At 40.7% G+C, this 17066-nt stretch overlaps 1 gene segment (V, D, J or C); it reads left to right on the forward strand.

Annotated features, from left to right (window-relative positions):
* The first annotated feature begins 366 nt into the window (after nt 1–366).
* Nucleotides 367–884, forward strand: LOC132884153 (T cell receptor alpha variable 14/delta variable 4-like). The segment is given in 2 exon segments: nt 367–433; nt 571–884. Coding segments are annotated over 2 exon segments (381 nt in total).
* Nucleotides 885–17066: the final 16182 nt, after the last annotated feature.

Genomic DNA, 17066 nt, shown 5'->3' on the forward strand with positions numbered 1-17066 from the left:
TGAGGTGAGGAATAACACACAACAGGCCGTGCTGTTATACCACAATAATGCACACAGTGGAAAACTAAACTGAAATATTTGGACTCTGTTTATTGTAAATCTTACATTATGTGAAGTGTCTACAATAATGTTTAAGAGGTGAAGTTGGATGCAGTGAGTTGATCAGCAACAGTGGGATTGTTCTGTGTTGTATTGGTGATTTAGTTCACTGTGACTGATACTGTGAAGTGATGATCTGTACAAAGTTATGCTCCAACAGCAGAACTTCCTGGGTGTGGCCTTCTAGAAATGTGTTCCCTCATGTGTAAAGTTCAGCACATACAGCAAGCACTATTATACAGGATCCTCACAGAGCTGTGTTCAGAAATGGCTCAACTATACAACTTCCTGTACATAGTGAGATACATCCCACTGATTCTCACTGTCACTACAGGTAATTAACTTTCATCAGATCATTAACTGTATTCCTTAATACCCATGTTTTAAGCATACATTCTCCAAATGGTTGTTTTTGGTTTCTTTACAAAAATACTTCATAGATTTATTTCTTTATGTTCCTCTTTACAACAGGCAGTTTCGCTGATAAAATTTGGCCGACAGATGAAGATGCCATTGTCAGGAAAGAAACAGACACTGTTACTCTGAAATGTTCATTTGAGTCAAGCAGTGAGAACATTTTGCTTTACTGGTACAAACAATATCCGAACAGCGCACCACAGTTTTTACTGTATAAAGGCACAAGGTCAAACACCTACCAGAGCACTCCTACTGATCGTCGATTAGAGTCAAAAACAACCAGAGACTCCACTGAACTTACTATCAGAGGTCTAAAGCTCTCAGATTCTGCGCTCTATCACTGTGCTCTTAGAGATGCAGCACAGTAATACAGAGTCAATGAAAGGCTTTACAAAAACATACAACTGTCATACAGTAAGTTTCTAAAACCTAATCAAATATACTCTCTTTACCAAATTATTATCAGTTAACTACACACACAAACAAAGGTCGTGGTAACATCTGCAGCTGAAAGTAAAAGCAAATTAAAATAAAGACTGTTTAAATGTGGTACAACTTTAAACAAAGACACATTTATCACAGTAAATTCACAACTTGACATTTTTCAGAAATGTTTTACTGAGATAGGCTCCAGCTTGCCTGCAACCCTGTAGAACAGGATAAAGCGTCTAGAGATAATGAGATGCGTATATGCTAGGAATTTAATTCTGATCTAATTCTATTTATTGCAGTAGGATTCCAAATATTCTCTAAGCATTCCATTCCAAAAAAAATTTCAAGCGCTTATTTTTGCACAGGCATGCCAGCTGAAGCCTCTCAGGCTCCAATCTGAAAATATTGGGACCTGAGAGAAGTGGTGCATGCATTGTTGCTTGTGAGTTCTCACTGCTGCTGAGGAAAGTGCAGTTTCTTCAAAACATGTTGCACTCAAATCTCTCTCTTTGAGCCTTTGATACCATCAACAACACCGGATGAACAGCCAGACAGGCAGACAGATGGATGGACAGAACCTGTTTCTATATCCCCCGCCAAACTTTGTTTGTTGCATCCCATTAATACACTTTACAATAGATTATTAGATTCTGAGCCAAAATAATTGGGGATCTTTTTTTAATGGGCAGAAAAGCAGAAAAGGTTGAGAACCCCTGACATACATCACATCAGGGGAGTGAAACTCAAGCACTGGAGAGCTTAAACCCTTCAGGGATTTTTACACACCAGATTTCACCCACAATTCCTAATTCCAAACAGGATTTGATTTTAGGGTATGTAAAATGACACAATAGATTGTTTAACCAAAGACAAAAGTGGTTTTACGGGCAACTTTTGACAGTTAGTGCGTGTTTCAAAACACTGTTTAAGATCCTCTAGGGCAAGACTTGAGTGTCTCATGACTAAAACAAATAGCAGAAATATTGTGACTATTTTCTCCTTGCATGTGCAAAAGTTCTGAAGATTCCTGACACAAGAAGGACACTGTATGAAATACGGCAGCATATTGATGCCACACCAGAAAAAAATAAAAAATAAAAATCAGTATCACATCATACTGTGAAAAATTTATTATCACAATATATCTTTCATGCTATAACAATATATTTTCATGTTATTGCATGAAACATTTTACGTTATGACGTGATAATTTATATTGTTAAAACGTGAAACTTTTCACATTATAAAATGATAACTTTAAGCTCATTTGTGAACCAAGGGTTTGAATGAGGTGTGTGGAGAATTAACTGGGTAATATGGCTCATTAATCAAGTTCTATTTCATGCGTGGGTTGAACTGCGGTAAAGTTAGAAATATATTCACAGATTCAAACTTCCCGGACCAATAACTCTGAAAGATGTAACCAGAAAATTGTTGAACATATCAAGTCTGATATTCAATTATAACTATGCAGTAATGCTATAAAGTGAAAGTGCTGGTTCCCTGCTGTCCACCAGGCACCCAGCAGAGTCACACCATAATAATGCCATGGTGTTGGTTCTGGCGCATGGTATGCGGTGTCAAAGAAAGGAATAAATATGTATTCATAACTGTGATGTGTATCTCCTTTTTGGTGTCAATGTGACAAGACAATGCACCAATTTACTGACACGAAATCCACTACACTGCACAATTTGATGGTTTATATGTTTTAACATTATTATTCTAGTCAGGTTGATTTTGTGTCCTTGTAAATATTTTGCTCATACACTCATCAGGAGCTCCACTTTTAGGCAGTGCCTAAATATCTATATTATTCTATTTGGGAACACGATGATTTCTGCTTGCACCAGTGCAATCACAGTTTCACTTTTGTGCTACATAATTATACTATATGAACTTTCCTGAATAAAATCAGAGGAAATTAATATTTATTTGAGGGAAATCATTTAAATAACTTGGCACAATGCATATAGACCCCTTCGCAGTAAACGTCATTCATACGTAAGCGGAAATTGCGCGCGCAGCCTGGACCCAAAAAAGACTCAGAAATGCCTAGTTGTTGTGTTCTCGGGTGTCAGAATCGTAGCAGTGATGGGGTTAAAATGTACAGAATTCCAGCAGGATCTCACCCATTCCAAAAAAAATCGCGACGTCTATGGCTACAAGCCATCAAACGTGTAGACTGGGATGAAAGCACTATCAAAAATGCATGGGTTTGCAGTGCCCACTTCATCACAGGTAAGATCAGGCTATTTATTAAATCTTTCTTTTTTATTCTTTCTAGTCTTCGTTTATTGATGTAGCAAAATACTTTGGTAATGTTTGTCTGATTAGCTGGGTCATAGTTACACAATGTAATGAATATTGTTAGCATGTTAACTTAGCTTTGCATGCAATTTTGTTTGTAGGAGAGGTCTCGCTTGACTCAAGCAGTCCAGATTTTGTGCCATCATTATTTGTGTATGCCGAAAATCACAATTTTAAAGCAAGGATGGAAAGGTAAAATTGTGTGCCCTCACTCTAAATGCCAACTTACGTTGACTGCTCTAACCTAGCTCCTGCCCCGTTCAGTTTCATTTCTGGTCTCTGCCTCTCGCTTTTTACGCAGCTCTGATTTCTCTTAGCTGCACTCTTTACACTATCATTCCTTTCATGCCATTGCCTCCTGCAAATTGCTGTTTAGTGTTGGTATTTGCTGTTGTAGCTAAAGCCACATTGCCATCACATCACTGGCATAATTTGATTAAAACAAAATGAATATGAATGTCCCATTGTTAATCAAGTTGTACATGCCCGCACATAACATAATCATATGTGTCTAAAGACTTGTAGGCACGAATTTTTTCATGGGTGTACACTGAAGTCTTGTCAATAAGGTACGAGTATATATCTGGCCATTGTATACCAGGGAACTTACTAACATCGTCCGTCCACTCTTTAATTAAATACGGATCCGGTAGGCGATGTCCACTTGTTAGAGTTAACTTATTTATGTAGCGTTCTCGATCTTGTAACGACAATTGTTTGACATAATCTGACAGCTCATAATGCCGGTCTATGGGCAGCGCCATTGTTTCTGGGTCCAGGCTGCGCGCATCCTGGCAACGGTCGGTTTGTTTACAAACGTGAAGGGGTCTATACTCATTCATACATGTGCCGATTTGTATCAATGCAGCAAACAAATTAGTTTTTTTCTTCCACTAGTTTGCTTTTTGTGTTGTTGATATAATTGTGTTTATTTAACATTTTCTATAATAATAATAATAATAATAATAATAATAATAATAATAATTGATATGTGCAGTGATGGTGATTCTACACTGTGTAAGAGTGAAGTTGTTGAATAAATCTTTTCGGTGTTGCACTGTGTACACAGTCCCTGAGCACTCATCTCACAGCCAGCAAATTTACTGCAAACAATAAACATTCTAGCAAACCTGTGGCAAAAAATAGAATTAGGGATCAAGTGTTTGCCGTAAGTTTTCCACAAAGTTAGCCACAAGTGCACCAGAGGTCTCATCTCATTATCTCTAGCCGCTTTATCCTGTTCTACAGGGTCACAGGCAAGCTGGACCCTATCCCAGCTGACTACGGGTGAAAGGCGGGGTACACCCTGGACAAGTCGCCAGGTCATCAGAGGGCTGACACATAGACACAGACAACCATTCACACCTACGGTCAATTTAGAGTCACCAGTTAACCTAACCTGCATGTCTTTGGGGGAAACCGGAGCACCCGGAGGAAACCCATGTGGACACAGGGAGAACATGCAAACTCTCACAGAAAGGCCCTCGCCGGCCACGGGGCTCGAACCCAGGACCTTCTTGCTGAGGCGACAGCGCTAACCACTACACCACCGTGCCACCCCTGCACCAGAGGTTTGCCACAAAATTAATTTTCATGTGAAAATACGACCTTGGCACAAATTTGCAGAAACATTGCCAAAGGTTAACCACAACTGTCTTCCAGAAACCTGATTTAAAAAAAAAATCCTTATGTAATTATTGAATAATAATTGGTTTTAAAATTAAATTATTTGCACTGCATCGTTGTGACTATTAGCTCTTTCTGCTTCCAGTTTGCATTTGCTTACAATGTGCTTAAATCAGGTTCCATATATGAGGCTGAATGTAAAGCCAGGATTATTCAGCAAGAATCATCAATCAGTCAATAACATTGGTGACACTGTCATGTGATGCTGTGGGGCGGAGCTTCAGGAACCTTTATGATCTTAATATATCAGAGCACAGAAAGAATATTCTCATTCAGCTGAGACCATTCATCATGTTCACTGTTATATTCATGTGTCTGTGGCTCTCACTCAGTGAGTTAACGTTTTTCTGTGACTTCAGAAATATTAAGTGTTGAATTAGTGATTAATTAGTCTGTGTGGTGTTAAAAACAGCAGAATGTGGGTCTGACTTATGTAGTTCTGGCTTGATTATGGAAAGGTTAAAACATTATATTCTCCTTTCTCTGACAGGTGACTCCATAGCAGAGTCAATAGAGCCACTTTTCATTTATAAAGTTGTTCATGAAGGTGGTGATGTTACTCTGTCCTGCAAATATGAAACAAGAAATAAAAGAGACACCCTGCAATGGTACAGACAATATCCAAAATCTAAACCTGAGTTCCTTCTTTATGTTCTTCAAAGTGAAGATCTCAGTTCCAACAGTCCCCCAAGAATGTCTGCTAAAGTGAATGGAGATAATAACCGAGTGGATCTGCTCATCTCCTCTGCTGCTGTATCAGACTCTGCACTATACTACTGCGCTCTGCCGCCTACAGTGACAGGAAATCCAACTGCACTGTACAAAAACTTTCACACAGTTTTGTTTATATTGTAGACAGTTCTGCTGATGATTTTGAGAATTTTTTGGCAGGATTCTCTCTTTCTCTCTGAAGATTTATAAAGAGATTATATTGTTGCCACATGTTACATTTTTAGGAGACAGAATTCATTCTTTGGTAACCATTATATGCTGGTCAGGGTCGTGGTGATTATGGAGCCTGTACTGGAATCTCTTGGGTGTGAAGTGGGAATAAACCCTGAATGGGATGTGAGTCCTTCACAGAGCACCATGTACAAACCATTTCACACACTCATTCACACCTAGGGACATTTTGTCCCAGCAAATTTCCTACAGTCTTGTCTTTTTTGGAGGTGGAAAGAAACTGAAGTACCCATGTGGGATGAACATGTAAAACTGCACGTGTGCCACAGTGCTGCCAGTAAAACAAATAATCATCAAATTATCACATTTTTGCAATTCTTCTGCTTAAAATGTTTCCTTGTGGTGTGACATTATGTCATTTTTATTAAAAATAAATCTTTGGACTCTCATGGTACAATTCCATATTCCTCAATAGCCAGTGCACTAAAGACAAGGCTTGGCTCAATCCTCATACCAGAATTCCACAATGACTGTGGACCCATGAGTCTCTCTGTTCTGACTGGAGTAATTACACTGTTGGATTGTCTTGAGGAAGGGCATGTCATCATCTGAGTGTATTAAACCCACATATATAATACTGAAACTGTATATTGTGGGAATCAGAATATTTTGACTCTTTTCTGCATTGTAGAACAATACTGAAGACATCAAAACTATGAAATAACACATGGCACATGATGATGCTTTGCACACTATTGGTATTATCTTAACCAGCTTCATGAGGTAGTCAGTTAACAGGTGTTGCCTCGTCAAAAGTTAATTTGTGGAATTCCTTGCCTTCTTCATGTTTTTGATATCAAACAGTAAATAGTAAATAATAAAAAATGCAGTAAGTAGCTCTATTTGACACTGGTAGTAATCCATATTATATCAGGAACCGCTCACCTAAGTAAAGAGAAACGACAGTCCATCATGACTTTATGACAAGAAGTGTCTTTTAATGAATAAAAAAACAACAACTTTGAATTAGGTGTCTCCAAAAATTTGACTTATACTGTATTTTTCGAAAGCTCATAACTCTTTTGTCTTTCTGTAATGTATACACTGTATGTGTAGTAAACACTTATGACTGTATAAAGGTTTTTCTCCTTGGTGAACACTAGATGGCGCAGTCAGTTATCTTATTGTGGGCAAAGTACTGAGACCCACACAACCCTGCTCACATCCTCCAGAGATGTTCAGCTCTTTGATGAAGAACACGACTTTTCACAATAAAACCTCTGTGACAGAGTATACCTGGTCTTCTATCATACACACTGCATATATATTATCCGAACCCCTGCTCTGGTTACTCTTAGTAGCTCAGTTAAGTCCAGAGACACCATTCTGATAAAACAACATAACTGTCTATGGATGACTAAACTGTGAAATAAAGCTTAACTATTCTCTTCCACTTAGCAGCTCTAACATTAAGCTGCCTGCTGCTGCACATATGACACATGGAGAAAGTAAGACGCAAAACAAATTAGCATTCAAAGTGAATATCAGTTCATTTAATACAAAAGTACCACACACACAGTATGTACCACTCCCTTCCAAAGCCTAATGGCTTGCTGGCATCTTTGAAAGACCAGCAGCGAAACACCTCAGAAAATATTTATTATGCAAAAACAAATAAAAACAAGGCTTTGTGTTTCTTTTCTCTCTAATATATTCTCTGTTGGGGCCGAGGACCCTAATGTAGAGGCACCACTAAAACACCAAAGTACATAAGTGAATATTTTAATTCTTTAAGTATATTTTTCTCTCCCTCCATCCATTTGCTATACTGCATTTCCATTGTGGGTCATCGGTGAGCTGGAGCCAAACCCAGCTGATGATGATGGAGAAGCCGGGTACACCCTGGACAAGTCACCAGTCTATTGCAGGCTTACGATAGAGAGACAGACAGCCATTCACACTCACATTCACACATACAAGCAATATAGAGAAGCCAGCTGACCTCATCCTTTGGCCTGTGGGAGGAAACTGGAGCATGCAGAGGAAACCCACACAGGCACAAGGAGAACATGCAAACTCCACACAGAAAGACCCCGATTGACTGGTATGTTCAGACCAGGAACCTGCTTGCTGTGAGGTGACTGTGACACTGCACCTCTGTGCCACCCGAGTGTAGTTTATACATTAAAATGACTGTAATTATGTAAAAACATTAATTCCCTCCTTTCAGCATGTGTTTACTTAAATGTGCAGGACAGGTTCCCCATGTGAGGCTGGATGTAGATAATATCACTTATAGCCTTCTTTCATCTCAGAAATATTGCTCAGGTAAGAAATATAATGCCACTTCATGATGCATTAAACTTAGTTCATGCGTTTGTTACCTCCAGGTTGGATTACTGTGATGCCTTACTGTCTGAATGTACAGCATCAACAAGCTCCAGCGAGAGACTAGAAGTAGAAGATATGACCACATCACCCCTATCTTATCCACACTGCATTGGCTCCCATTCAAATTTCACACTGATTATAAACTAGTACTATTTAACTATAAAGCATTAAATGTGCTTGATCTCATGCCACAGTACCTGAGTGAATTTCTGGTCGTTTATGACTCACCACAACAACTTAGATCAAAAGGTGCAGGCTATCTGTTGGTACCTCAAATAGTTAAGGCTACAGCAGAGGGAGAACCTTCTTTTACAAATCCCCCCAGTTATGGAACAGCCGTACAAGTAGTGTTCGGGGCTCAGACACAGTATCAGTGTTTAAGTCTTGGCTGAAAATATATTTGTTTAGTCAATCCTTTTGTTAACAGCTTTTTGTTACATAAAGTAGCAGATCTGGAGGGTTCTTGGGCAGAGACTGTTTTGAAGAGTGTTTTGGAGTGCCCTTGAGCAAGTAAATAAAAAATTAAAATCCTATAATCCTCAATTGCCAGTCAGTATATTTCTGTCTTTCAGGGAAGAAGAGCAATAACCCGACCTCTCCAGATTATGCACCGTCCATTTTTGCTCACACTTCCTCTCCACTGAAGAGAAAACGAAAGAGAGAAATGGAAACGTATACAAGACGTGAGCGACCAAAGAAGCAACGTCATGATCAGTGCGCAAAGGCACTGGCTGCCAGTGCTCTTCTTAAGTTGTCTGAGCAAGTTATTTCTACAACACAGGCACTAGATTCTGTGAATGTGATGGGGGATGACCAGGATAATCCTGCAACAATGACAGCAGATGAGTGTCAAAACACGGAGTGCATTGAGCTCAAACAGTCGTTTGAGCAATTATCTTCATCATGTGATAAACTCAAAGTTCACTCAGAAATGCTTGAAACTGACTGTCAGGCACTTAGAAATGAAAATTCAATCCTCAAAGATAAAATTAAATCTCTCTCTCTACTTGAAGCCGACTTCGAGGATGATGATGACAAGGTGAAGCTGTTAACTGGGGTTCAGTCCTTTACAGCATTGATGACCTTGTTCTACATTATTCAGGATCATTTAAAGGCAAATTCTGCCCTGTCACCATTTAAGCAATTTATATTGACTCTTTTACGGTTGCGGTTAAACTTATCATTTACATTCTTAGCTTACTACTTTGGTGTACATGTTACGACTGTGTCTCGGATATTTCACCACTGTATCAATGTAATGTACACAAGATTAGTACCATCTTTAGTTTTCTGGCCAGATAGGGAGGAACTTAGATTAACATTGCCATACGTTTTTCCTAGAAGTAAATTTAACAAATGTACATGTATAATAGATTGTTTTGAAATTTTCACAGAAAAACCTCGTAGCCTCCTAGCCAGTGCACAGTCATATTCATCTTATAAATCTCATCAAACTATAAAATATTTAATAGGCATAACACCACAAGGTGTAATTTCCTTTATATCAAATGGATGGGGTGGGAGAACTAGTGACAAACATATTACAGAAAATTCAGGATTCTTAAACAAACTTGAGCCAGGTGATCTGATCTTAGCTGACAGGGGCTTTGATGTTGGGGACACGATTGGATTGTATCAAGCTAAACTGAAAATCCCTGCATTTACGCTAGGCAAAAAACAGCTAGACCCTCTTGACATTGAAAACACCAGAGGACTAGCTGCTGTCAGAATAAATGTTGAAAGGGTGATAGGAACTGTTACAGAAATTTACAATCCTTCAAAGTACCCTTCCTATACAACTTCAAGATGTTGAACCAGGTTATGATGTAACAAATCTTGATAAAATTGTACAAGTTTGTTGGGCACTTACAAATGTCTCAGAGTCTGTGGTTCCATTTGAGTGACATGTATCATGATGGTTTCTGTGTGTGTGTGTTTGACAGTTTTGTATGTTGTGATCATAAATGATGATAAACATGTGATCAGTGCTTTTTGGTTATAGTACATGTCAGGTTACAAATTCAAATCACATAATGTGTTTGTGAATTGTTATTGTTGACAACTGGTTATTATGTAGTCAAATGTGATGAATTAATCTTACAACCTTTGTTCTTTGTTGATTGTTACTGTTTTTTTTTTTTTTGACCTGTTGCCCTCTGGCAGGCGCTACAGGGCCATACCAGCCAAAACAAACAGACTCAGGGAGTTTCTTTCCAAGAGCTATCACAATACTCAACTCAAGTTTGCACTGAGGAACTGTCATGCTTGAACACCACTGACAAGGTAACCATCACCACAATGCTGCTAACCACTTGATCTCAACCTAGTCTCTCCTTGTCAGACTGTAAACTGTCATATTTGCACTGTAAATGCCACAAGACTGTCATATTGAACTATCATATCAAGTCAGTTCATCTGTTCTTAGACATCCACTTTCTTTGTCATTTTAAGTACTGTAAACTGTCATATTTGCACTGTTAATATCATAGCTATCGGTAAACTGTCTTATTGCACTATCATATCAAGTCAGATCATCTGTTTTTTTTCTTTTGTTTTTTTTTAGTTGCCTACATACTGAAAATAGGCATCTGTACACGCCAATGCTACCTCTATCACTTGATGCAGCTAGTCACTTTATTCTCGACCCTGTTACTGTTATGCACCTGTGTCCCTTCACGGACCTGCACAAGTTTATGTACAGTGGGGAAAACAAGTATTTGATCCCTTGCTGATTTTGTTGGTTTACCCACTAAGAAAGACTTGATCAGTCTGTAATTTTAATGGTAGGTGTATTCTAACATGTGGAGACAGAATATCAAAAAGAAAATCCAGAAAATAAATTTTAAATATCTATATTAATTTATTTGTATTTTATTGAGAAAAAGAAGTATTTGATCCCCTAGTAACCATCAAGAGTTCTTGTTAATACAGACAAGTTAGACTCTCCAAATTACCTTGTCACCTAAATTGAAGACACCTGATATCACTAATGACGTGTATAAAAGCCACCTGGCCACAGAATCAATCAGTTTGTCAGACTCCAAACTCTCCAACATGGGAAAGACTAAAGAGCTTTCTGTGGATTTAAGGGAGAAGATTGTAGACCTGCACAAGACCGGTATGGGCTACAAAACCATTAGCAAGAAGCTGGGCGTTAAGGTGACAACTGTTGGTGCAATTGTGCGCAAGTACAAGACTCACAACATGATCATCAATCGACCTAGGTCTGGGGCTCCAAACAAGATCTCACCTCGTGGGGTTTCCAGGATCATGAGAACGGTGAGAAATAGACCTAATACAACACAGGCAGAGTTAGTGGATGATCTTAAAGCAGCTGGGATCACAGTCACCAAGCAAACAGTTGGTAACACTTTACACCGCAATGGTCTAACATCTTGCAGTGCTCGCAAAGTACCCCTGCTTAAGAAAGCACATGTGCAGGCCCGCCTGAACTTTGCCAATGAACATCTGAATGACTTGGAGAGTGACTGGGAGAAGGTGTTCTGGTCAGATGAGACCAAAATTGAGCTCTTTGGCATCAATTCAACCCGTTGTGTCTGGAGGGAGAGACATGCTGCTTATGACCCCAAGAACACCATCCCCACTGTCAAGCATGGAGGTGGTAACATTATGCTTCGGGGGTGTTTTTCTGCACAGGGCACAGGGCTACTTCACCGTATCAATGGGAGGATGGACGGAGCCATGTACCGTAAAATCCTAAGTGAAAACCTCCTTCCCTCTGCCAGGAAGCTTAAAATGGGTCATGGATGGGTCTTCCAGCAGGATAATGACCCAAAGCATACAGCCAAGGCAACCAAGGAATGGCTGAAGAAGAAACATATCAAGGTCATGGAGTGGCCCAGCCAGTCTCCGGACCTGAATCCTATAGAAAATCTATGGAGAGAGCTGAAGCTCAGAGTTGCCAAGCGACAGCCACGGAATCTTGATGATTTAGAGGTCATTTGCAAAGAAGAGTGGACCAAAATTCCTCCTAATATGTGCAGAAACCTGGTCATCAACTACAAAAAACGTCTGACCTCTGTGCTTGCTAATAAGGGGTTTGCCACAAAGTACTAAGTCCTTTTGGCAAGAGGGTTCAGATACTTATTTTCCTCAATAAAATGCAAATAAATTAATACAAATTCTTTAAAGTCGATTTCTTGATTTTCTTTGTGATATTCTGTCTCAGCATGTTACACCTACCATTAATATTACAGACTGATCGAGTCTTTATTAGTGGGTAAACCAACAAAATCAGCAAGGGATCAAATACTTGTTTTCCCCACTGTATAGTTTAGGTATAGTTGTCAGTAGTGCAAGATTTTAATGCGCTCATACAGCCAGTTTGAATATGTTTTCTGAAAGAAGCGCAACACTGCTGCAGCTGCCAACCACACTGAGAAATCCTAATAGAAATGAAATTACTCATCGGTTACAGCACAATGTCAATATAATTAAACATTCATTCAACAGATCTGACAGGTGATTTATGTGAAGGGGAAACGGCAGGGACTCTTCAGTAGCTGCGCCTCGGTAGCGCAGGGGTTCCACTGCATGCCTCATGATAGTGAGGGACACTGACAAAAATAACTCTCACATTTACTTAAAATATATATTGTAAGTATTTGAACGCAAATGATTTAAGTAAAATTTAATGCTGCAATATCAAGTAACACTCACTTGCCAGTATTAAGCAAATTTTACTTACCATAAAACAGTTGTGAAGATATTAAGTAACATTTACTTAATTACATCTAAGTTTTCAGTTATATTTATTTAAACAAATTAAGTAAAGTCTACTTGTTTTTCATAGGCAGGATCATTTTACTCAATTTTAAGTAAATTTTTATATTTCTGTAGTATTTGCTGTTATGAAGTAATTTAGTAGATTTTAATTATTTTCTTGTGCTTGACATTTTAATTTACTTGGTTGCATAACGTTACATTACTCATTAAAATTAGGTAATCACTGTCATTATTCTTTTGATAAATGTTACCAAATAAATTTAACCAATACTCTATGCATTTAATATATCTTAATCACATATCACACAACTAAATTACAATGCAATTAAACTGTTTATTTTTCATTTTAAACAGTTTAACAAACAAGAACTGTCAAAGCAAAAAGCCACTACTATTGTGGATTGAATTGTCCAATCCTTTATGGGGCAGCCATAAATTTAACATTGGCATGAAAAGAACAAACAGACAGTATTACATAGTATACACTGCATCCAATATACACTATTGGGGCAAAATATTAGGAATACTGTCAATATAATGCACTATTATGCTGGTGGGGGAGTGATGAGCCGCTGGAGAAGTTCCTCCGCCTTTAAGCGCTCCTCCTCTATCTGATTGAGCCGCTGAATGATGCCGCCCAGCGCTTCACTGCAGTCTGTGCGGTGGCTGCATCGTGCGGTCTCAACCGCAGCGACCCGCTTTCTGAGCTCCCTGATCTCTGCCTCGCGAAAACCACCAGCGCTGTGAGAAGAGCTGCCACGGCATGAGGAGACTGTGGTCGCCTATAAATGAAAATAAGCATGAGTCAAAATTCATCAAAGGAAATGGAGATTAAAATTCAACTAGGAGGAGTAGCGGATCCAATAAACGTGTCGGAAAAAGGCAGAATAAGTAAACTTAAGAACAACAAAGGCAAGCACACTAATAAAACATTTGAGGAGAAAGCTCGTCTCGTCTCGTCTCGTCTTCTTCCGCTTTATCCGGGACCGGGTCGCGGAGGCAGCAGTCTAAGCAGGGAAGCCCAAACTTCCCTTTCCCCAGACACCTCGGCCAGCTCCTCGGGAAGAACACCGAGGCGTTCCCAGGCCAGCCGAGAGACATAGTCCCTCCAGCGTGTCCTGGGTCTTCCCCGGGGCCTCCTCCCGGGGGGACATGCCTGGAACACCTCCCCAGGGAGGCGTCCAGGAGGCATCCGAAAAAGATGCCCGAGCCACCTCAGCTGATTCCTCTCGATGTGGAGCAGCAGCGGCTCTACTCCGAGCTCCTCCCGAGTGACTGTGCTTCTCACCCTATCTCTAAGGGAGCGCCCAGCCACCCTGCGAAGGAAACTCATTTCGGCCGCTTGTATCCGCGATCTTGTCCTTTCGGTCATTACCCAAAGCTCATGACCATAGGTGAGAGTCGGAACGTAGATCGACCGGTAAATTGAGAGCTTCGCCTTTTGGCTCAGCTCCTTCTTCACCACGACGGACCGGTAAAGCGACCGCATCACTGCGGAGGCTGCACCGATCCGCCTGTCGATCTCACGCTCCATCCTTCCCTCACTCGTGAACAAGATCCCGAGATACTTAAACTCCTCCACTTGAGGCAGGACTTCTCCACCAACCTGGAGAGGGCAAGCCACCCTTTTCCGGTCGAGAACCATGGCCTCGGACTTGGAGGTGCTGATTCTCATCCCAGCCGCTTCACACTCGACTGCAAACCGCCCCAGTGCATGCTGAAGGTCCTGGTTTGAAGAAGCCAACAGGACAACATCATCCGCAAAAAGCAGAGATGAAATCCTGTGGTTCCCAAACAGGATTCCTTCTGGCCCCTGGCTGCACCTAGAAATTCTGTCCATAAAAATTATGAACAGAACCGGTGACAAAGGGCAGCCCTGCCGGAGTCCAACATGCACTGGGAACAGGTCTGACTTACTGCCGGCAATTCAGGATTCAGCCATGTTTTTTTTTGCTCGGTGTTAGCAAAATAGTTTTTAGCTTTCTCCTCATGTGGGCTTGCTTATGAGGAGAAAGCTAAAAACTATTTTGCTAACACCGAGCAAAAACATGGCTGAATCCTGAATGACTCCTATTTGTATAAAAAGGGCACTACATACCGTACAGTAGGCGCAAAATGTAGTGCTTTTCCTGCCATGGAAGTGCACTTCTACTGTATAGTGAGGAGGAAGCCATTTGCATTACAACCGTGAATGAGGATTCAAAATGGCGGTTCGCCTCGGTTTCCCCTTTCGGGCGCTCTCGCTTTCTGTTAGAATTTGGTATTCTCTACATGTCTCTCTCACCCAGACACTCTCCCCACAGGGTCGGGTTTTAAAAGAAGGATTTCAGAGCGATTCGCTTCGCGCTCTGAAATCCTTGTTTTAAACGGCTTTGGTCAACAGCTCTGGCTCAAAGTCTCTTTCACATCATCTCCACCCTTTTATATGTTTCCCAGTGTAATTCAGAGGTTGTTCCGGGTTTAAAACAGGGGTTTTGGCTGTAAAAGCGCAGTTTTAAGTCGGTTTTTTGCTGCTGCGCGCGCTCTAATCAGACCCTCCAGGATTTCGCGATGTACTTCAATGCAAATTCAACCAATCCCCGCGAATTCAGGGCGGGGTTGCAGTTATACCCAATCACCGCAACGTTCCCGCAAATTTGGCCAATCGTTGGCGTCGTCTTGAGGAGACGTCGACAAACTACCTTCCGCCTTACTTCCGTGTATAGAGATCTTGCAGTCACGTGACCGGAAAGTTCACAGCCGCCATCTTGTCGGTAAAGAACACCGCTGAATACTGCTGCACTCGTGTACAGAATGGATCAATTTCAACCGACGGACTACACGGCTCATTTTTCTAATGAACAGATAATTAGATATATGTCTAAAATAAATGACCTACAGATTAGTGACCCTTATGGCTTACCGGATGTAGTTTTCATGACCGTGTCAGTGGATATGGAACTGCCAGAGGTGGAATACCCAGATGTGTACAATTACCTCATTAACTTTCCCTCGCTGTTCAGTGGTGAAGCACTGCGTGCTTATAAATCTCTGGACGGTTATCTTTACAGAAATTCAGGATTTGTCAGCCCCCCTCAGGTGTGGCATCTTGTAAACAAGAAAATAACAATCCTCATTGGACGGGTAAGTGACTTAAGTATTGAGGTATTTCACCCGATGTCACAGGGTCACGTGACGCCCCGGTGTCCGCCATTTTGAAGGTCAAGCTAGCTAATGTCAACAACATAGTAGCTAGTATGTTACTGTAGCAATGTTTACATTCAGTCATTTGGATGACTGTTAAAACCTTTCAGTCTCAAGTTTTTCCTTTACTGCATTTACTAGTTTACTGTAATTATGATCCGGCAGCTATTTACACCGGATCCAGTGTAAATAGCTGCCGGAGCGCGCTCCGGCTTGCTCCCCCTCAAATTAAGCAGCGTGCTCCGGCTTGCTCCCAGAGTGCTCCGGCCGAGGTTCCGGAGCGCGCTCTGGCTTGCTCCCCCTCAAATTAAGCAGCGCGCTCCGGCTTGCTCTAGGAGCAAGCCGGAGCGCGCTGCTTAATTTGAGGGGGAGCAAGCCGGAGCGTGCTCCGGCAGCTATTTACACTGGATGCGGTGTAAATAGCTGCCGGATCATAATTAAAGTAAACTAGTAAATACAGTAAAGGAAAAACTTGAGACTGAAAGGTTTTAACAGTCATCCAAACTGAACATAAACATTGCTACAGTAACATACTAGCTACTATGTTGTTGACATTAGCTAGTGCTAACAGCTACAGTAGCTGCTAGGACACTGCTACAACACAGACACCGACCCTAATAATACAGTTCTTGGTCATTGCCTGGTAACAGCAAATTTATAACGGGCCATGTCTCAACAGACTAAGAAGTTATTTCAATGACATTTAATAACATTTTGTTTATCCTGAGGACCGAAAGTAAATGAAAATGTGAACAAACCTGTAATAAGTGAACAAACAAACCTGTGAACAAAGCTGTAATAAGATGGCGACCACCGGCTCCAGGGACGACCCACTGATGTAGGCATGTTACCCAGCCTGACACAAAATATTTGTAGGCATCCAAACTCTTATACGCTTT

Source organism: Neoarius graeffei, chromosome 1 (assembly GCF_027579695.1).
Source record: "Neoarius graeffei isolate fNeoGra1 chromosome 1, fNeoGra1.pri, whole genome shotgun sequence".
Classification (NCBI taxonomy): domain Eukaryota; kingdom Metazoa; phylum Chordata; class Actinopteri; order Siluriformes; family Ariidae; genus Neoarius; species Neoarius graeffei.